The 22,871-nt window shown below is 32.6% G+C and overlaps 2 protein-coding genes across 5 annotated transcripts; both read left to right on the forward strand.

Annotated features, from left to right (window-relative positions):
* Positions 1 to 36: 36 nt before the first annotated feature.
* Positions 37 to 11,732, forward strand: LOC140041141 (aldehyde dehydrogenase family 16 member A1-like). Its single transcript, XM_072087561.1, has 13 exons — positions 37 to 178; positions 486 to 715; positions 920 to 1,098; positions 1,420 to 1,682; positions 2,948 to 3,100; positions 3,335 to 3,532; positions 3,968 to 4,066; positions 5,525 to 5,767; positions 6,022 to 6,176; positions 7,786 to 7,953; positions 8,228 to 8,432; positions 8,663 to 8,848; positions 10,839 to 11,732. Exons 1-13 carry the CDS (start codon positions 62 to 64, stop codon positions 11,136 to 11,138), a joined length of 2,496 nt encoding a protein of 831 aa, XP_071943662.1. The 5' UTR covers positions 37 to 61; the 3' UTR covers positions 11,139 to 11,732.
* A 229-nt stretch (positions 11,733 to 11,961) lies between these two features.
* On the forward strand, positions 11,962 to 22,777 carry LOC140041143 (mitochondrial potassium channel ATP-binding subunit-like). 4 transcript variants are annotated; one of them, XR_011842818.1, is made up of 17 exons: positions 11,962 to 12,314; positions 12,656 to 12,941; positions 13,260 to 13,561; positions 13,697 to 13,772; positions 13,898 to 14,038; positions 14,128 to 14,311; positions 14,865 to 15,043; positions 17,311 to 17,430; positions 17,557 to 17,629; positions 18,138 to 18,271; positions 18,395 to 18,466; positions 21,332 to 21,447; positions 21,537 to 21,658; positions 21,757 to 21,845; positions 22,079 to 22,162; positions 22,378 to 22,504; positions 22,550 to 22,777. XR_011842818.1 is itself a non-coding variant. In XM_072087564.1 (16 exons), the coding sequence occupies exons 1-15, from the start codon at positions 12,052 to 12,054 to the stop codon at positions 22,154 to 22,156; spliced, it is 2,235 nt and encodes a 744-aa protein (XP_071943665.1). In that variant the 5' UTR covers positions 11,962 to 12,051; the 3' UTR covers positions 22,157 to 22,185; positions 22,378 to 22,777. The 4 variants fall into 4 exon arrangements, 3 of the variants coding, with proteins under 3 accessions (XP_071943665.1, XP_071943664.1, XP_071943666.1); XM_072087564.1 differs by having other exon boundaries at positions 22,079 to 22,185; positions 22,378 to 22,777; XM_072087563.1 differs by having other exon boundaries at positions 22,378 to 22,777.
* The last annotated feature ends 94 nt before the right edge of the window (positions 22,778 to 22,871 follow it).

The raw sequence follows: 22,871 nt of genomic DNA on the forward strand, positions 1-22,871 counted from the left end.
TTTTGCAGACCGCATGCAGTGTGTACGTGTATTGTCGGGGTCGGATGTCATTCAATTTAACATGGCAGCAACTAGGCCTAACAATACATCGTCTTTATCGACAGAGTCAAATTCGGTGGCTGGAATTTTTGATACTATGAGTTATGGTCCAGCTCCAGAAACTGAAAATGCTGCGCAGGTAATGCACAATGCGGTGTATTTGTAAATATTATTTTGATAAAGTCCTAGCCCTCCTACTAGGAGGCTAGCTAGGCTAGGCTTACTAAAATACCCGTCTGAGCTACGTACTACCCGCACAACAACAACGTGGTGACATGTCTGATGATCGATACCATATAATATTAATGCGAATAATGACCATTTCGGTCGTTGTTGGTTGAGAGCCTAGCTAGTAGTCCAAATTAGGTTTATAGAACATGAAAAACCGACTAATTATATAATATTTAATAAAACAATTTCCTACTTTTACGTACTTTTTAATTAAGGCATGGATTGAAAAACACAAAAGAAGTTTTGGTCACTTTATTGACAATAAATGGGTGAAACCAGTTGGCCGTAAAACATATACATCAAAATCACCGGTGACGGGAGAAGTGCTAAGTGAAACAATTCAAGGAGAGGAGGAAGACATTGAACTTGCAGTTTCTGCTGCTCACAAAGCTTTTCAATCCTGGAGCAAATTGTCATGCGATGTACGAGCTCGATATCTCTACAGGTTTGTACTTTTTCTACAAAAAGTCATGTTTTTGTCACAGCAGTGATCTTCAATCAACCTTATTTTGTTATTATTTTAGTAAAATTAGTGATTAGTCAATTACTGAATTATATATGTATGTGATCTCAAACCTGGATGATAATGACTTTCATAAACATGAATAGACTGATTTGTAATCATGATAATTATGTGTATTTTTTACAGTATTGCAAGACATGTACAAAAACACAGCAGGTTACTGAGTGTAGTTGAAGCTCTTGATAATGGCAAATCCATTAGAGAGACAAGAGACTGTGATATACCACTAGTTGTACGCCATTTCTATCACCATGCAGGATGGGCGGAATTAATGGATTCTGAGATGAGCAACTGGAAACCTGTTGGTCAGTGAAGCATATCTTATCTATCTATTTATAACAAATAATGAATGTTTATGAGTGGAATGGTGCAAATAATTTCATGAGGTGAAAAATGGAATTTTATATTTCAATTATTTGTATCCATGAATATAAAACATCTAGCTCATGTGCACTTTAAAGAACCTAGTACATCTTTCAAGATGAGTAAGGTGGTTACCCCGGTGTACTAGTACATCACAGCGACTGATCATAACTGGACCCTCTGGGACACCAGTCTTTGACTGAAGAGGTCACCCAGTATATATAAAATATTTCAATTTAATTAGGTTTATTCGTTATTTGTAGGTGTTGTTGGTGCTATTGTTCCATGGAATTTTCCCCTAATGTTGTTAACATGGAAAGTATGTCCAGCTCTTGCAATGGGTAATACAGTTGTTCTTAAACCAGCTACATACACTCGTCTCAGTGCCTTACTCTTTGCTGAAATATGTGCAGAGGCTGGTTTACCTCCAGGTGTCTTCAATGTTGTGACTGGTAATGGGGCATTTGGCAGTAAGCTTGCCATGCATCAACAAGTTGATAAAGTAGCTTTTACTGGCTCTACACAGGTATTCTTATTGTTCTAAAAAAGCTATTTTAATAATGTGATAATAATGCAGTAGTAGAATAACATTAACGGATGTGTTTAGAATGGGATTTTAAGATAATGCAGTTCTTTCATAAGATGATAGTTTTGCAACAAAGCTTTTCTGCCGGCTGGGACGTCCCATCGAAAGCGTTTGAGTTCGCTGAGACCCCGGGCTCTAGCATGTGTGAATGTGTGTTATTGTTGTATTGTAAAATCAGGAATGAATTGAATTAAATTAAGCATCAAGTTTTTAGCTTTTTTGGTTTCGCCACTCTTATTTTAAATAATTTATTTACTTTGTACATAAAAAAGAAAAGATAAATAAATGTTCTGAAATGAAAAATGAAATACATTGCTGTAGACCTGATAATGATTACATTGCTGTAGACCTGATAATGATTACATTGCTGTAGACCTGATAATGATTACATTGCTGTAGACCTGATAATGATTACATTACATTGCTGTAGACCTGATAATGATTAAATTGCTGTAGACCTGATAATGATTAAATTGCTGTAGACCTGATAATGATTACATTGCTGTAGACCTGATAATGATTACATTGCTGTAGACCTGATAATGATTACATTGCTGTAGACCTGATAATGATTACATTGCTGTAGACCTGATTGATTACATTACATTGCTGTAGACCTGATAATGATTACATTGCTGTAGACCTGATAATGATTACATTGCTGTAGACCTGATAATGATTACATTGCTGTAGACGTGATAATGATTACATTACATTGCTGTAGACCTGATAATGATTACATTGCTGTAGACCTGATAATGATTACATTGCTGTAGACCTGATAATGATTACATTACATTGCTGTAGACCTGATAATGATTACATTACATTGCTGTAGACCTGATAATGATTACATTACATTGCTGTAGACCTGATAATGATTACATTAAATTGCTTTAGACCTGATAATGATTACATTACATTGCTGTAGACCTGATAATGATTACATTACATTGCTGTAGACCTGATAATGATTACATTACATTGCTGTAGACCTGATAATGATTACATTGCTGTAGACCTGATAATGATTACATTACATTGCTGTAGACCTGATAATGATTACATTACATTGCTGTAGACCTGATAATGATTACATTATTACATTGCTGTAGACCTGATAATGATTACATTACATTGCTGTAGACCTGATAATGATTACATTAAATTGCTGTAGACCTGATAATGATTATATTACGTTATAGGTTGGACAAATCTTAAGAAAGTTGACAGCTGGCTCTGGTAAGAAATTGTCTTTAGAGCTTGGCGGAAAGTCACCAGTGGTAGTGTTTGAATCGGCTGATCTTGATAGCACTGTTGAAGGGATAGTTGATGCTATATGGTTCAACCAAGGCCAAGTAAGGAGGATATTGTCAATTTATTTTGAAGCAGTGCATTTTAAAATGGCATTATATGCAAAATAAAAAAATTGATTGATTGATTATTCCTGTTTTTATCATTAAAGTTCAATTTTTTTATAGTAGTTTAATTAGTGTTTATCTGTTTGAAAGTGCTCCAGCATTATTAATAACTTTGTAGCCTAGACTCTTCTACTCATATGTAGAATCTATAACGGGTATTTTACATTTCAGGTTTGCAGTGCTGGGTCTCGTCTAATTGTGCAAGAGACTGTATTAGAGGAACTTGTTGATAAATTGAAAGAAAGAATGAAACACCTTAGGCTAGGTCACTCTTTGGATAAAGCCATTGATATGGGTCCTATTGTGGACCCATCCCAAAAGAAATCTATTAGTGATTATGTTGAAAGAGCTAGAAAGGAAGGTGCTGAGGTAAGTGTATAATCAAATAAAGTGAATGAATTCATTATAGGTTCATTATTTTATTTATTTATTATCATTATTATTTATTTATTTGGAATTACACCTTTAGATCAGTGGCACACTTATCACAAAGGTGCATCCTTCACAAACAATATAAAATATAACAATTAATTTACATACAGAAAAGTATAAAGGCAAAAAAACAACTCCTAACCTATCCCCTACCCCTCCGCACCCCAACTAATTTTAATCGATACATACAGTAGAGAATTACTTTACACAAATGAATACAAAACAAAATATAGTAAAAGTGTATTAAATAAACATCACACAGCTTATTACTTATTACAAACACCCGCCAACCCCCCCCCCCCCTTATTATTATTGTTATCTAGTTGTATATAACCATTATTTATGCATTATATTGTGTGAATGTTTTTGTAGGTGTATCAGGTGCCAGGGTGCTTGCCTAAAGAGGGTTGTTATTATCCTCCTACACTAATAACAAAGGTGCAAACTTCATCAGTTGTTGTCATGGAAGAGGTAATTTGAAACGTTGTACACATTTTTAACAACTTATAATAATAATAATAATAATAATGATAAATAATAATAAGATTTATACAGCGCACATATCCACAAAAGTGCTCAAGGCGCTTGTGAAAACCATGAAACATATTAAAGACCCCTTCCCTGCAATTTTGGACGTTTTTTGGAAAATAATACATATATATCACTTTAAAAACATTAAACCATGTCATTCCTTGTCTTAAATGTACGTTTTATAGTAAATTATGATAAAAAGTGAAAAACAATGCACTACCTAAGTAGCTCGCGGCGATCGACCTCTCGTGGACGGTCTTAGGCCTAGCCTAGCTAGGCTTAGTTTTGTAGGCCTAGCTGGTAAACATCGGTAACGTACGAACATCGTACGCTAGCTATATACCTAGCCTGACGTTGTATAGTTGCTGCATTAATTGTCTTTCTATTTTTGCCAGACTCCGTTGATACAAATTGGGGAAAACCCGGTATTTTCGCTGAAAAGTTAGGAGTCTTCCATTTGTTTTGGCCTCACGATCGATCGAAAAGTGGGCGAATTACAGGTGAAAAACAAAAATATCAATCCGCGCGCAATGCATTTTGGGATTTATAGCGGGCCGCTATAATTATTAGAATCGACTTATTTTTCACATTTTTAACCGTTTAAAGACGAAAAAAGTTATCGCAATAGGACCATATAGTATTATTTTTACATTAAATATAGTTTGTGATCTTAAATTAGATCTAAAAAACGTAGGGAATGGGGCTTTAACCTTAAACCTAAATACAACTGATAATTTTGACAAAAACCGAAATAAAAACAAGACCAATCGAACCCACATCACTGCTTCCGTTTAATTAAGTGGGTGAGTGGCCGAGCGGTTAAGACAGTGGAACCGTAATCACGTAGCCATAACATCGGCAGGGGTTCGAGGCTCACTCACTCCATGGTTCTGGTGGTAGAACGAGTCTTCTCGGATAAGGACTATAAACCGTAGGTCCAGTGTACACAACTTGCTTGTGTGCACTTTAAAGAAGCTAGTACATCTTTCGAGACGAGTAGGGGGTTACCCCGGTGTATTAGTACATCACAGCCACTGATCACCAACTGGGCCCTCTGGGAGACCAGTCTTTGACTGAAGAGGTTACCCAGTATAAATATATATTTCAATTAATCAAGCAATTTAAGGTGCATAGACCAGCCAGTACATAACTCACAGGTGTTCTCAGTGATGTGGATATTTAGCAAAACAAATTAAAATCTAACAAATTGCCAAAAGCAGCCTACAGCAGATGTGTCTTAAGCGCACTCTTGAAAACATCAGTAGACTTATAAATTATAATGTTCATTTTTCCTTTAAATAAAGCATCAATCTTAATTTTTAAATAATTTTTTCAAAATTTATTAGTAAAGGAAGAATTAAAATATCAGATTTAATAACAAACTTTGAATGCCAATAGATATTTGGTCCTGTGCTTGTGGTTCTGGCTTTTAGGACTGCCAAAGAGGCCATTGCATTGGGAAACAATACAAATTATGGACTGGCGGCAAGTGTATGGACAGAAAATGTGTCATTAGCTATGGAGGTGGCACTTAGCCTTAAAGCAGGAGCAGTCTGGATTAATGCTCACAATATGTTTGATGCTGCAGCTGGATTTGGAGGCTACAAACACAGTGGATATGGTAGAGATGGAGGAAAAGAGGTATGTCTTCAATAAATTATTTATTACAATGTATCTTGGTATACAAAAAAAACCAGTGATCACTTAGTTTATGATTGTATTGATAATTGAATTATTAAATTAGCGGTATACCATGTAATTTGTAAAAAATATCAGTTAATGTCACCAAATAAAAATCTGTAAAATTGTCATGTAGTAGGTGTGGTTTTACCAACCAAGTCTGATAATGAAAGCAGTATGTTTGACAATGTTAATAGCATTATTTGTATTCTTAGGGTTTATATGAATATGTTAGTCCAGCTTGGCAAGATCGACCTTGTCCACAACCAGTTGAAGATGATTTAAAGACATTTGGAGTCACCGTACCATCCACCCCAAGCAATTCATCTTTAACAGATTTTATCACAGTTGATGGGGTTAGCGTACCAAGGTAATCTCAACATAATTTTCGATAGTTAAATGGAGTTTTAAAAACTTTTTTTAGACATTTTGATTGAATATTAAATCACACATACAAATTGTACTTGACAGTATTGATCACACATACACATTGTACTTGACAGTATTGATCACACATACACATTGTACTTGGCAGTATTGATCACACATACACATTGTACTTGACAGTATTGATCACACATACAAATTGTACTTGACAGTACTGATCACACATACACATTATACTTGACAGTATTGATCACACATACAAATTGTACTTGACAGTATTGATCACACATACAAATTGTACTTGACAGTATTTATTGATCACACATACCCATTGTACTTGACAGTATTGATCACACATACACATTGTACTTGACAGTATTGATCACCCATACACATTATACTTGACAGTATTGATCACACATACAAATTGTACTTGACAGTATTGATCACACATACACATTGTACTTGACAGTATTGATTGCACATACAAATTGTACTTGACAGTATTGATCACACATACAAATTGTACTTGACAGTATTGATCACACATACCTATTGTACTTGACAGTATTGATCACACATACACATTGTACTTGACAGTATTGATCACCCATACACATTATACTTGACAGTATTGATCACACATACACATTGTACTTGACAGTATTGATCACCCATACACATTGTACTTGACAGTATTGATCACACATACACATTATACTTGACAGTATTGATCACACATACAAATTGTACTTGACAGTATTGATCACACATACAAATTGTACTTGACAGTATTGATCACACATACCCATTGTACTTGACAGTATTGATCACACATACACATTGTACTTGACAGTATTGATCACACATACACATTGTACTTGACAGTATTGATCACACATACAAATTGTACTTGACAGTATTGATCACACATACACATTGTACTTGACAGTATTGATCACACATACCCATTATACTTGACAGTATTGATCACACATACACATTGTACTTGACAGTATTGATCACACATACACATTGTACTTGACAGTATTGAACCCCCCTACACATTATACTTGACAGTATTGATCACACATACACATTATACTTGACAGTATTGATCACACATACACATTGTACTTGACACTATTGATCACCCATACACATTGTACTTGACAGTATTGATCACACATACACATTATACTTGACAGTATTGATCACACATACACATTGTACTTGACAGTATTGATCACCCATACACATTGTACTTGACAGTATTGATCACACATACACATTATACTTGACAGTATTGATCACACATACAAATTGTACTTGACAGTATTGATCACACATACACATTGTACTTGACAGTATTGATCACACATACCCATTGTACTTGACAGTATTGATCACACATACACATTGTACTTGACAGTATTGATCACACATACACATTGTACTTGACAGTATTGATCACATATACACATTGTACTTGACAGTATTGATCACCCATACACATTATACTTGACAGTATTGATCACACATACACATTATACTTGACAGTATTGATCACACATACAAATTGTACTTGACAGTATTGATCACACATACAAATTGTACTATGGAGGAGCTCAGAAAAGACCAGATGGGAACTACTCAAGATCAGTAAGGAATGTTTCTGGTGGATTAGTAACACTTGTTGCAGATGGAAACAGAAAAGATATCAGAAATGCAGTAGAAGCAGCTCACAAAGCTGCCCCAGGGTATGGACATGTATTTACTCTGTTCAAGTTTAAGATGACACAATTCAGATTCTCACATTAACAATTGCCCAGAAATAGTTCTTTACACAAAGGTCTTAGTTTTTTTTAAATGTGTAAACAATCTAACTACTTCAATAATAGGACCAGAAAACTCAATTTTCTTGATAAAGAAAATAAAGTACACATTTTAGAAAGATTTAATAGAAATGTTATTAAACATGTAAAATACAAATAAAATCATAAATTACATTGTTATAACAATATTTGTTAACAGGTGGGGAAAACGAGCCGCTCACAACCGGGCTCAAATTGTTTACTACATGGCTGAAAATCTAGAACTAAGACGAGATGAGGTTGCAAAGAGAATGTCTCTTGCAAGAGGTAGAACTCTAGAAGAAACTCTTAAGGAAGTGGACTTGGCCATTAGGAGGCTGTTTTACTGGGGAGCATATGCAGACAAATTTGGTGGTACAGTTCAAGTAGGTAACCTGCCATTCGCTTAGAAAAAAACAAGATTTTAAGCTACGATATGGAACATATCATTTGAGATAAGATAAAGATAAGATAATAAGATTTATAAAGCACACATATCCACAAAGTGCTCAAGGTTCTTATACTCAAGGCGAGTATACTTTATCCTGAAGGTACAATTGATTGATTGTATCCGGATATTGACGCATACTAATTTGAATAATACATTATTTTACAGGAAACTTTACTTTATGGTGCCACAGTAAAGATCCATGAACCTGTTGGCGTTATAGGTATCGCATGTCCTTCCCAGAATCCTCTGCTGTCTTTTGTCTCCTTGTTTGCACCAGCTGTTGTCAGAGGAAACACAGTTGTTGTCATACCTAGTGATGAGTACCCAGTTGCTGCCTTGGATTTCTATCAGGTAATCCTTTTTTGAAATATTTCTAATATATTCCTGGTGGAGCCTGTGTTAAAGCTCTTTGAGCTTATTTTGTCTCTCCAGACACAATAAATAATTTACTGCATTATGTTTATCGTACCTATGAATATTGCTTTGTGTGAATAAAAATAATTCTTAGTGTTTAGCAGGCTTTTTTGGAACTTCGTTTTTTAGCACTTAATTTAGAACCATAATAATAATGTAGTACAGTAGGCTGATTCTTTCTCTGGAACTTAATTTAGAACCATAATAATAATGTTTAGTAGGCTGATTCTTTCTCTGGAACTTAATTTAGAACCATAATAATAATGTTTAGTAGGCTGATTCTTTCTCTGGAACTTAATTTAGAACCATAATAATAATGTTTAGTAGGCTGATTCTTTCTCTGGAACTTAATTTAGAACCATAATAATAATGTTTAGTAGGCTGATTCTTTCTCTGGAACTTAATTTAGAACCATAATAATAATGTTTAGTAGGCTGATTCTTTCTCTGGAACTTAATTTAGAACCATAATAATAATGTTTAGTAGGCTGATTCTTTCTCTGGAACTTAATTTAGAACCATAATAATAATGTTCAGTAGGCTGATTCTTTCTCTGGAACTTAATTTAGAACCATAATAATAATGTTTAGTAGGCTGATTCTTTCTCTGGAACTTAATTTAGAACCATAATAATAATGTTTAGTAGGCTGATTCTTTCTCTGGAACTTAATTTAGAACCATAATAATAATGTTTAGTAGGCTGATTCTTTCTCTGGAACTTAATTTAGAACCATAATAATAATGTTTAGTAGGCTGATTCTTTCTCTGGAACTTAATTTAGAACCATAATAATAATGTTTAGTAGACTGATTCTTTCTCTGGAACTTAATTTAGAACCATAATAATAATGTTTAGTAGGCTGATTCTTTCTCTGGAACTTAATTTAGAACCATAATAATAATGTTTAGTAGGCTGATTCTTTCTCTGGAACTTAATTTAGAACCATAATAATAATGTTTAGTAGACTGATTCTTTCTCTGGAACTTAATTTAGAACCATAATAATAATGTTTAGTAGGCTGATTCTTTCTCTGGAACTTAATTTAGAACCATAATAATAATGTTTAGTAGGCTGATTCTTTCTCTGGAACTAAATTTAGAACCATAATAATAATGTTTAGTAGACTGATTCTTTCTCTGGAACTTAATTTAGAACCATAATAATAATGTTTAGTAGGCTGATTCTTTCTCTGGAACTTAATTTAGAACCATAATAATAATGTTTAGTAGACTGATTCTTTCTCTGGAACTTAATTTAGAACCATAATAATAATGTTTAGTAGGCTGATTCTTTCTCTGGAACTTAATTTAGAACCATAATAATAATGTTTAGTAGGCTGATTCTTTCTCTGGAACTAAATTTAGAACCATAATAATAATGTTTAGTAGACTGATTCTTTCTCTGGAACTTAATTTAGAACCATAATAATAATGTTCAGTAGGCTGATTCTTTCTCTGGAACTTAATTTAGAACCATAATAATAATGTTTAGTAGGCTGATTCTTTCTCTGGAACTTAATTTAGAACCATAATAATAATGTTCAGTAGGCTGATTCTTTCTCTGGAACTTAATTTAGAACCATAATAATAATGTTTAGTAGGCTGATTCTTTCTCTGGAACTTAATTTAGAACCATAATAATAATGTTTAGTAGGCTGATTCTTTCTCTGGAACTTAATTTAGAACCATAATAATAATGTTCAGTAGGCTGATTCTTTCTCTGGAACTTAATTTAGAACCATACTTTTAGAATGTAAGGTCTTGCCAGGAGTAAAAAATAAAAACTTAAACAATCTTTATTCTTCTCCTTTATGTATAATTTTCCTTACACATTTCAATCCATTGCACAGTTTCAGGTCAAAACCATACATTTTAATATACTGTAGCTTCTCATATTTTATAAAAAAACTAATTTATTTTTCTAATAAGGTATTTGAAACATCAGATCTACCAGCTGGTGTAGTGAATATTATAACAGGAGACCACGCCCATCTTACTAAGTACCTAGCTGAGCATCAAGACATACAAGCTATGTGGTATTTTGGTACAGCCTTTGGGTCAAAATATGTAGAACATATCTCTGCTGAAAACTTAAAACGTACATGGGTTGATTATGGTTTAGTTCGTGATTGGACATGTAAAGAACAAGGACAGGGTGAAGAATTCTTATATCAGTCAACACAGGTGAAAAATGTATGGATTCCAATGGGTGAAACATTTGCTAATTAGACTACAGTTTTTGTTTTTGGGTGTTTTTTTAATAAATTTTTCTTTTTGAAACTATTTGTGGAAAAACAGGAATTTTAATTTAAAATGGTGAAAATATATATAGTGAGTAGATTATTTTGCTGAATTTATCCCATTATCACCCTCGTTTGATATTGTATATATGAATAAAATCTTGATTTGGATGTTCTTCCACAAGCCTCTACTAAAAGATAGTAACGTAAAACACAAACAAATTGCAACAGAACTACAGCTTGAAATAGAGAAATTAGAATAAACATAAAAATCATAATTTACAATGTTCTGTACAAAATACAAATATAACAATGGTACAGTTCTGTTTGATGGTGGGAAAAGTAAACCAAAAATGAATCATGAGAAGCTTTAGCAGAGCACTACGATATTATTATGATAAAAACATACCCTGTGTGTAAACCCACAAATGCTGCATTGGCTCAGCAGGCAATGCAACCAGTTCAAACACAAGTATTTTTTATCAATGCGATATAAATCGGATTTAGGATTTCTTGGTATACTACAATACCAGTATGTATAAATGTATTTAGAAAAGTGTATAACCATCAAACATAAAATAAAAACCATGGTTTAACAAAATGATTGGATTGTGTGTCGTTTATATTGTCTTTTGTTCACAAGAGAATATTGTATAAAAAAATCAAATATTGTGTAGTTTTTGATAACATCAAAATTTCCTTCATCCATGGAGTTATGCTTCATCAAATCAAAACCGACACGAGAAAAAACGACATGCATCATGAGCTTCTTTTAGAATGCATAAATGGCACTCCATAGACCAACCAACAGATTTACCGTATCTATAACTTAAATCTGGTAAGGGGGCCCCTTTCGGCATAGGCCTAGAAACTATGCTTTATTCAAGTTAAGCAATTGTATAATGTTTCCTACAGTTTACGCAGCCAGACGGCTTTTGTTTGGTTCAAGAATTGTGTTGAGAAATGTTAGCCAATTTAAGCCTAGGCCTAGTGGTAGTAGGTCTGGGCTATCATTTTGTCAAAATACATCGCTTGGTGAGTGGTGGTTGTTGACACATGGATCGACCGGCTCGAGACGCAGAGTGGGCCTAGGATTCCCATGTGTACATTTATTTAATTCTAACTGTATGAAAATCATCATCCGAAGTTACATACGAAGCCGAAGGTAAGGATTACATAGAGGTGGGGGTTGGACGTATTGTTGAATTTTGTTGTATGATTTATTTTTATTTTTTTTTCGAAATATTCTATAAACCAACTTTGATTTCGGCTACCGGGTATGGAACGCCCAATTACATGGTGCGCCACGCTCGCCAAACGTTATCCTCATTTCTCTGCCGCCAGCGAATGTAATTGAATGCTGTGATTGATGTATGGTGTTGGTGCATCAGGTTAACCCATTGTGCATTAAGATTATTTTCTATTTTGATATTGAGAAAAAGCAATTGAAATATATTAGAAATAGTAGTATTCTTATGAAATAACCTGTGTGTACAATTTCTGTAGATTCTTTATTACGAGTATGTTGAGAAGTCCCGTGAGAAGTTCAAGACAGTTCAGTAGATTGCAGACATCAGCTACAAAACGACCAAAATGTGTGATGTTTATCCTGGGGTCAGCAGTCGGGATTTCAAAACTAAATGTTGCTGAATGTGGAATTAATACAAAAGGTAGCACTCGTCTCCTAGTCTCTACAGACGCCAAAGAAAAAACGACACAAGCGAGATTTCATTTACAAGAATTCTTCAAGTTGCTATACCCTGAAATTTTCTCATTGATACTGGCAGTTATAGTAAGTATAAATGTCAAAACTAAATATTTGTTAATTCATTTCAAGAAAAAAAGTTTTTTTATGACATAAAAAAAAAATAACTAGATAACATGAAAAAATGAATTATTTAGAACGAAAAAATGACAAAATCAGAAGAAAAAATGATTAAGGTTTCTGTTTAAATATTTTTGTTCTCTCTTTTGTTATTTTTAAATTGAGAATGTATTATTGTAAGTTGATCATGGCCTAGTAGAAGAACATCTTTATGACACAAGCTTTTCCGTGTTAAAATAAAGTATTTTTTATTATTATATTACAATATGTTTTATCTGAACATAGACTGCCATTGGTGCTGCAATAGTGAATGTTCAAATTCCTATACTACTTGGTGAACTAATACAAGTTGTGTCAAAGTTCACTGTAGAAACCGAAGCAAATTTTATGAGTGAAATATACACGCCAGCAATTAAACTGTTAACAGCTTATGGTCTTCAGTCCATTGCCACGTTTGGCTATATCACATTGTTGTCTAGCATTGGAGAGCATGTTGCATCACACATGAGGAAAGACTTATTTAATTCTTTAATCCAACAAGACATACAGTTCTTTGATACACACAAAACAGGAGAATTAATTAACAGGTATATTTACTTCTTTTTCTTGAATGAAACTTTTGACTAGGAAGCTAATACTACTACAATGAATAGCTGTAATTGTGCTGTAAATAAATTGAAGTAATCTAATACTTAACTTACATAAGCATGTTATTTTTCCAGGTTAACTGCTGATGTTCAGGATTTTAAAAGTTCTTTTAAATTATGCATTTCACAAGGCGTTCGTAGTTCAACTCAGGTAAGCAAACTGCACCAAGGATTACAACACTGTAGTAAACCAAGATTGGGAAAAGCAAGACTCATTACATTGAATTCATGTATTTTAGAGTATATTCTTTAATAATTATGATATTTATTGAACAGATAGTTGGTTGTGTTGTTTCATTGTATTGGATCTCACCTCAGTTAACCGGTGTAATGGTTGTTGTTATGCCGTGTCTCGTGCTTGGTGGTGCTATTGTTGGCGTGGTTTTAAGGAAACTCTCAAAAACTGTACAAGAGCAGGTAGGTCTATTACTATTGTAATAATCAGTAAATCCTAAATCCGGAGAGAAAACTAAAACCAGATGACATTTTAAAATGTATTTTTCTAGATTGCCATAGCAACATCGGTAGCTGATGAAGCCCTTGGTAATGTACGTACTGTACGTGCATTCGCTATGGAAACTAAAGAGGCCCAGTTGTATGCGACAGAGGTTGACAAGTGTAGCAAACTGAATGAACAACTTGGATTTGGTATAGGTGTCTTTCAAGGCCTTACTAACTTTGTTCTTAATGGTAATATTTTTAGATTCTCTGATATGTTATTATAAATAAAGCAGTCAATATGTCAATTTATGAAATTGCTTTGTGTTTGTGAAGATGACAAATGTTAAGCTAATCAATGTTAAGCTGCTAATCATTTGTGACAAATGTTAAGCTGCTAATCATTTGTGACAAATGTTAAGCTGCTAATCATTTGTGACAAATGTTAAGCTGCTAATCATTTGTGACAAATGTTAAGCTGCTAATCATTTGTCTTGCTGGAATGTACTACTTATAGTACTAGAGCATGAATGACTTAGTATATTCTTGTCATTTTATTTTCATTTCATTTTATCCTTTAATTTTTCACCCATTGTTACAATTGAATGTACTATAGCATAATCAACTTAAGCCTGAATATTATGCGATGTGAAACCCTCACCAAATACCAGAGTATTTTTCATGAGTTGAAAGCCTGACTGTTCTTATACACCTAGGAAAAGCCAAATCGTTTTTCAGTCTTTCAAATGTTGATCAACCATTATTTGTATATTGTTCACTACTCGCAACATTTGTTATTTATCAGGGGTTGTTCTTGGTGTGCTTTACTGTGGAGGATTTCTAATGGCCAATAAGAAGCTGGAGCCAGGTGACCTCATGTCATTTCTTGTAGCTTCTCAAACAGTGCAGCGGTCAATGGCTAGCATGTCGATTCTGTTTGGTCAAGCAGTTCGTGGTATTAGTGCTGGAACAAGAGTTTTTGAGGTAATAGTTTAAGTAATTATTCAATAATTAGATGGTTTCTATTTCAGTTTAATTGCAGTTTACTTGTAATTATGAAGCTGACACAGCAATAGTTAGACCCAGAAACCACACAATAATAGATTGTAATTATGAAGCTGATACAGCATTAGTTAGACCCAGAAACCACACAATAATAGATTGGAATTATGAAGCTGACACAGCATGACCCAGAAACCACACAATAATAGATTGTAATTATGAAGCTGACACAGCAATAGTTAGACCCAGAAACCACACAATAATAGATTGGAATTATGAAGCTGACACAGCAATAGTTAGACCCAGAAACCACACAATAATAATAGATTGGAATTATGAAGCTGACACAGCAATAGTTAGACCCAGAAACCACACAATAATAGATTGGAATTATGAAGCTGACACAGCAATAGTTAGACCCAGAAACCACACAATAATAGATTGGAATTATGAAGCTGACACAGCAATAGTTAGACCCAGAAACCACACAATAATAGATTGGAATTATGAAGCTGACACAGCAATAGTTAGACCCAGAAACCACACAATAATAGATTGTAATTATGAAGCTGACACAGCAATAGTTAGACCCAGAAACCACACAATAATAGATTGGAATTATGAAGCTGACACAGTATTATATTAGACCCAGAAACCACACAATAATAGATTGGAATTATGAAGCTGACACAGCATTAGTTAGACCCAGAAACCACACAATAATAGATTGGAATTATGAAGCTGACACAGCAATAGTTAGACCCAGAAACCACACAATAATAGATTGGAATTATGAAGCTGACACAGCAATAGTTAGACCCAGAAACCACACAATAATAGATTGGAATTATGAAGCTGACACAGCATTAGTTAGACCCAGAAACCACACAATAATAGATTGGAATTATGAAGCTGACACAGCATTAGTTAGACCCAGAAACCACACAATAATAGATTGGAATTATGAAGCTGACACAGCAATAGTTAGACCCAGAAACCACACAATAATAGATTGGAATTATGAAGCTGACACAGCATTAGTTAGACCCAGAAACCACACAATAATAGATTGTAATTATGAAGCTGACACAGCATTAGTTAGACCCAGAAACCACACAATAATAGATTGGAATTATGAAGCTGACACAGCAATAGTTAGACCCAGAAACCACACAATAATAGATTGGAATTATGAAGCTGACACAGCAATAGTTAGACCCAGAAACCACACAATAATAGATTGTAATTATGAAGCTGACACAGCAATAGTTAGACCCAGAAACCACACAATAATAGATTGGAATTATGAAGCTGACACAGCATTATATTAGACCCAGAAACCACACAATAATAGATTGGAATTATGAAGCTGACACAGCATTAGTTAGACCCAGAAACCACACAATAATAGATTGGAATTATGAAGCTGACACAGCAATAGTTAGACCCAGAAACCACACAATAATAGATTGGAATTATGAAGCTGACACAGCAATAGTTAGACCCAGAAACCACACAATAATAGATTGGAATTATGAAGCTGACACAGCATTAGTTAGACCCAGAAACCACACAATAATAGATTGGAATTATGAAGCTGACACAGCATTAGTTAGACCCAGAAACCACACAATAATAGATTGGAATTATGAAGCTGACACAGCAATAGTTAGACCCAGAAACCACACAATAATAGATTGGAATTATGAAGCTGACACAGCATTAGTTAGACCCAGAAACCACACAATAATAGATTGTAATTATGAAGCTGACACAGCATTAGTTAGACCCAGAAACCACACAATAATAGAATGGAATTATGAAGCTGACACAGCAATAGTTAGACCCAGAAACCACACAATAATAGATTGGAATTATGAAGCTGACACAGCATTAGTTAGACCCAGAAACCACAGAATAATAGATTGGAATTATGAAGCTGACACAGCAATAGTTAGACCCAGAAACCACACAATAATAGATTGGAATTATGAAGCTGACACAGCAATAGTTAGACCCAGAAACCACACAATAATAGATTGGAATTATGAAGCTGACACAGCAATAGTTAGACCCAGAAACCACACAATAATAGATTGGAATTATGAAGCTGACACAGCATTAGTTAGACCCAGAAACCACACAATAATAGATTGGAATTATGAAGCTGACACAGCAATAGTTAGACCCAGAAACCACACAATAATAGATTGTACAATGTATATGTTAATTAATCTTTAATATTTTAGTACATACTTCACACACCATCAATACCTATTACTGGAGGAAAGAAGATAGCTTACCATAGCTTAAGAGGAGAAATTGAATTCAGAGACATTTGCTTTAGGTATCCCACACGACCAGACCAGGTAGGAACATAATCATTTCAAATTAATTACTTCATTTAACATTTTTTATTTCAGCTTTCATATGAAAATCTTAGTTTGTTTTGGTTATTTCTACTGCTACATCGAAGTCTTGTTTTTGTTTTTCAGGAAATATTAACACATCTTGATTTGAAAATTAAGCCAGGTGAAGTTATTGCATTGTGTGGTCCTTCAGGAGGAGGTAGGGCAACGTGTCTTACATTATTTTCATAAAATTAAGCCCAGTGAAGTTATTACATTGTGTTGAAAGAGTATTAGATAATGTTGAAAGAGTATTAGATAATGTTGAAAGAGTATTAGATAATGTTAAATGAAGAGTACGCATAATGATTTATTTGTATGTAAACACTATTGACATAATTTCATCCACATACAACTCTTTATAACAAAATGTTTCTATCTTCTTTCAACTAAAAGTTGTGGTTAATCTAGGGTCACATTCTATAGTCAGATAGGCTGCTTGCTATATCAGTGTACTAATGAATGGATGAATGGCTGCTATATCAGTGTACTTATGAATGGATGAATGGCTGCTATATCAGTGTACTTATGAATGGATGACTAGTTGGTCATACCCAGTAATGTTTTTATTTTACGATCATTCGGGAAACCACTGTAATTATATATTAAAATTGCGGTATATGATTCATTTTATTGTTATAAAAATACTGACTATATATGTTTTGTAGGTAAATCAACGATAGCATCACTGCTTGAGAGATTTTATGATGCGGATAATGGAACAATTACTATCGATGGGTATGATATAAAGCTGTTTGATCCCACCTGGCTGAGGGGCAGAGCAATTGGATTTATAAATCAGGTATATCATTCTTAAATAATATATATTTATTTTATGGAATTACCTTCAAGATTATATTATCTGCATGCATTAATGTATACTTTTGGGTATTATCATATTGGTATTGTTTTTATTTTTTATCAGGAACCAGTTTTGTTTGCTAGTAGTGTAATGGAAAACATTAGGTATGGCAAACCAGAAGCAACAGATCAAGAGGTAAGAAAAGAATGAAATGTAGATTGATTTAGTACATAATAAAGATGAAAAAAAATGAGTAAATTAATAAATAGTTAAATATAAAATACATAATATAGAAAGTCTTATCTTATTTGTATTCTAGGTCATAGAAGCTGCTATTCTTGAATTATATTTAACGTCTCTATCATATTTTAATGTCCTATTTGTATTATAGGTCATAGAAGCTGCTATTCTTGATTTATATTCAATGTCTCTATCATATTTTAATGTCCTATTTGTATTATACAGTAGGTCATAGAAGCTGCTATTCTTGATTTATATTCAACATCTCTATCATATTTTAATGTCCTATTTGTATTATAGGTCATAAAAGCTGCTATTCTTGATTTATATTCAACGTCTCTATCATATTTTAATGTCCTATTTGTATTCTAGGTCATAGAAGCTGCTATTCTTGATTTATATTCAACGTCTCTATCATATTTTAATGTCCTATTTGTATTATAGGTCATAGAAGCTGCTATTCTTGATTTATATTCAATGTCTCTATCATATTTTAATGTCCTATTTGTATTATAGGTCATAAAAGCTGCTATTCTTGATTTATATTCAATGTCTCTATCATATTTTAATGTTCTATTTGTATTATAGGTCATAGAAGCTGCTATTCTTGATTTATATTCAATGTCTCTATCATATTTCAATGTCCTATTTGTATTATAGGTCATAGAAGCTGCTATTCTTGATTTATATTCAATGTCTCTATCATATTTCAATGTCCTATTTGTATTATAGGTCATAGAAGCTGCTATTCTTGATTTATATTCAATGTCTCTATAATATTTTAATGTCCTATTTGTATTATAGGTCATAGAAGCTGCTATTCTTGATTTATATTCAATGTCTCTATCATATTTCAATGTCCTATTTGTATTATAGGCCATAGAAGCAGCTATTCTTGATTTATATTCAATGTCTCTATCATATTTTAATGTCCTATTTGTATTATAGGTCATAGAAGCTGCTATTCTTGATTTATATTCAACGTCTCTATCATATTTTAATGTCCTATTTGTATTATAGATCATAGAAGCTGCTATTCTTGATTTATATTCAATGTCTCTATCATATTTTAATGTCCTATTTGTATTATAGATCATAGAAGCTGCTATTCTTGATTTATATTCAATGTCTCTATCATATTTTAATGTCCTATTTGTATTATAGGTCATAGAAGCTGCTATTCTTGATTTATATTCAATGTCTCTATCATATTTTAATGTTCTATTTGTATTATAGGTCATAGAAGCTGCTATTCTTGATTTATATTCAATGTCTCTATCATATTTTAATGTCCTATTTGTATTATAGATCATAGAAGCTGCTATTCTTGATTTATATTCAATGTCTCTATCATATTTTAATGTTCTATTTGTATTATAGGTCATAGAAGCTGCTATTCTTGATTTATATTCAACGTCTCTATCATATTTTAATGTCCTATTTGTATTATAGATCATAGAAGCTGCTATTCTTGATTTATATTCAATGTCTCTATCATATTTTAATGTCCTATTTGTATTATAGGTCATAGAAGCTGCTATTCTTGATTTATATTCAATGTCTCTATCATATTTTAATGTCCTATTTGTATTCTAGGTCATAGAAGCTGCTATTCTTGATTTATATTCAATGTCTCTATCATATTTTAATGTCCTATTTGTATTCTAGGTCATAGAAGCTGCTATTCTTGATTTATATTCAATGTCTCTATCATATTTTAATGTCCTATTTGTATTCTAGGTCATAGAAGCTGCTATTCTTGATTTATATTCAATGTCTCTATCATATTTCAATGTCCTATTTGTATTATAGGTCATAGAAGCTGCTATTCTTGATTTATATTCAATGTCTCTATCATATTTTAATGTCCTATTTGTATTCTAGATCATAGAAGCTGCTATTCTTGATTTATATTCAACGTCTCTATCATATTTTAATGTCCTATTTGTATTCTAGGTCATAGAAGCTGCTATTCTTGATTTATATTCAATGTCTCTATCATATTTTAATGTCCTATTTGTATTCTAGTTCATAGAAGCTGCTATTCTTGATTTATATTCAATGTCTCTATCATATTTTAATGTCCTATTTGTATTATAGGTCATAGAAGCTGCTATTCTTGATTTATATTCAATGTCTCTATGATATTTTAATGTCCTATTTGTATTCTAGGTCATAGAAGCTGCTATTCTTGATTTATATTCAACGTCTCTATCATATTTTAATGTCCTATTTGTATTATAGGCCATAGAAGCTGCTATTCTTGAGTTATATTCAATGTCTCTATCATATTTTAATGTCCTATTTGTATTCTAGGTCATAGAAGCTGCTATTCTTGATTTATATTCAACGTCTCTATCATATTTTAATGTCCTATTTGTATTCTAGGTCATAGAAGCTGCTATTCTTGATTTATATTCAATGTCTCTATCATATTTTAATGTTCTATTTGTATTATAGGTCATAGAAGCTGCTATTCTTGATTTATATTCAATGTCTCTATCATATTTTAATGTCCTATTTGTATTATAGGTCATAGAAGCTGCTATTCTTGATTTATATTCAATGTCTCTATCATATTTTAATGTCCTATTTGTATTATAGGTCATAGAAGCTGCTATTCTTGATTTATATTCAATGTCTCTATCATATTTTAATGTCCTATTCGTATTATAGGTCATAGAAGCTGCTATTCTTGATTTATATTCAATGTCTCTATCATATTTTAATGTCCTATTTGTATTCTAGGTCATAGAAGCTGCTATTCTTGATTTATATTCAACGTCTCTATCATATTTTAATGTCCTATTTGTATTCTAGGTCATAGAAGCTGCTATTCTTGCAAATGCTCATGACTTTATAGAAAAATTCCCTGAAGGATATAACACTATTGTTGGTGAAAGAGGTGTAACAGTTTCTGGGGGACAAAAACAGAGGTAATGCATATTTTGACACAGTTGAAATATTATATATATTGTATTGTACTGTATATTTCATTTAAAATAAGTTTGTTTTGTTTGTTTAGAATTGCAATAGCCCGAGCACTGTTAAAAGATCCATGTATATTGATATTAGATGAAGCAACAAGCGCCCTCGATGCAGAGTCTGAGCGCTTGGTTCAGGACGCATTGGATCGGGTTTCAAAAGGTATTTTTACTGATTGTCAATAATTGTTTTTATATAATTACAATTAAAAGTTTATGTTTTTACAAGAGCAATGATTTGAATGATTGTTGGCATTATAGGTCGTACAGTTCTCGTCATAGCTCATCGGTTAAGTACTATACGTAAAGCTGATGTCATTGCTGTCTTAGTTAATGGAATAATCAAAGAGGTAAGCTATGTTACAAATCAACTAAGTATGTGTACAAATACGTATTCAAATAATTAAAGCTATTACAGATCAAGTAATATGTGTACAAGTACATATTCAAGTAAAAATGTTTGAAATATATTAAAATAAAATATCATTTTTATCTACTGTACAGCAATTAATGTATTAATTTAATTATTAGATTAATGATTAAAATCATTTATAATCTAATAATCGTTTATGATTCGTTTTAGATGGGAAATCATGATGAGCTTCTAACGAGAAAAGGAATATATAAAGAACTTATACAACAACAAAGAATTGAAGAATAATACAAAGTAAATATGAAGAATAATACAAAGTAAATATGAAGAATAATACAAAATAAATGAGTACTGGATCTCAAAATGAATATCAAATAAGTGATAGCGTGATCCTTTGTGAAGCAGAATAGGCTACTGTTGTTCCTATATATTATTTGTTAATACTGTAATTGTTAAAACTACAAATATTTGTATTTAAGAAAACAAATTTGTGGCGTTTTGTTTTGCAGTATCAAGTTTTCTTGGAAATATGGGGTGATGTGATTAAAATACCTTGGTAACTATTACTCAGGTGATGGCTTATGAAGCAGATGTCCAAGCAATCATTTTGTCAGTAAAAACAAATATAATAAGTAGGTGACATAACCCTAACCCTTTGAATTCATCAAATATAATAAGTAGGTGACATAACCCTAACCCTTTGAATTCATCAAATATATTAAGTAGGTGACATGCTCAGTTTTGTTGAGAAACATTGCTTAATACAAATGCACTTCTCGTTTAGCATTCAACATTCATATTTTATTCGCAATTTTTAAATACAATTAAACATAATATAAACTAACTTTAAATGATGTAATTGTTTAAACCACAAAGAAAACAAACAAATATTCTTTGTAATTATCAATAATTAACCACTATTGTTTATAAAACGCATTTTTAGACACTATGTACCGGTATATAATAATTTGTGACCATTACATGACCGGGTTTGAAGCCTTAT

The sequence above is a fragment of the Antedon mediterranea genome, chromosome 2, assembly GCF_964355755.1.
Source record: "Antedon mediterranea chromosome 2, ecAntMedi1.1, whole genome shotgun sequence".
Lineage (NCBI taxonomy): Eukaryota > Metazoa > Echinodermata > Crinoidea > Comatulida > Antedonidae > Antedon > Antedon mediterranea.

Bases quoted from the DNA above. Each gene is read 5' to 3' on its own strand.
- LOC140041143 (XM_072087564.1), top strand. From the start codon at position 12,052: ATGTTTCCTACAGTTTACGCAGCCAGACGGCTTTTGTTTGGTTCAAGA. The intron at 14,039-14,127 runs GTAGGTCTATTA...GTATTTTTCTAG, and splicing joins CAAAAACTGTACAAGAGCAG to ATTGCCATAGCAACATCGGT. The intron at 17,431-17,556 runs GTAGGAACATAA...TTTGTTTTTCAG, and splicing joins ATCCCACACGACCAGACCAG to GAAATATTAACACATCTTGA.
- LOC140041141 (XM_072087561.1), top strand. From the start codon at position 62: ATGGCAGCAACTAGGCCTAACAATACATCGTCTTTATCGACAGAGTCA. The intron at 1,683-2,947 runs GTATTCTTATTG...ATTACGTTATAG, and splicing joins CTTTTACTGGCTCTACACAG to GTTGGACAAATCTTAAGAAA. The intron at 8,433-8,662 runs GTAGGTAACCTG...ATTATTTTACAG, and splicing joins AATTTGGTGGTACAGTTCAA to GAAACTTTACTTTATGGTGC.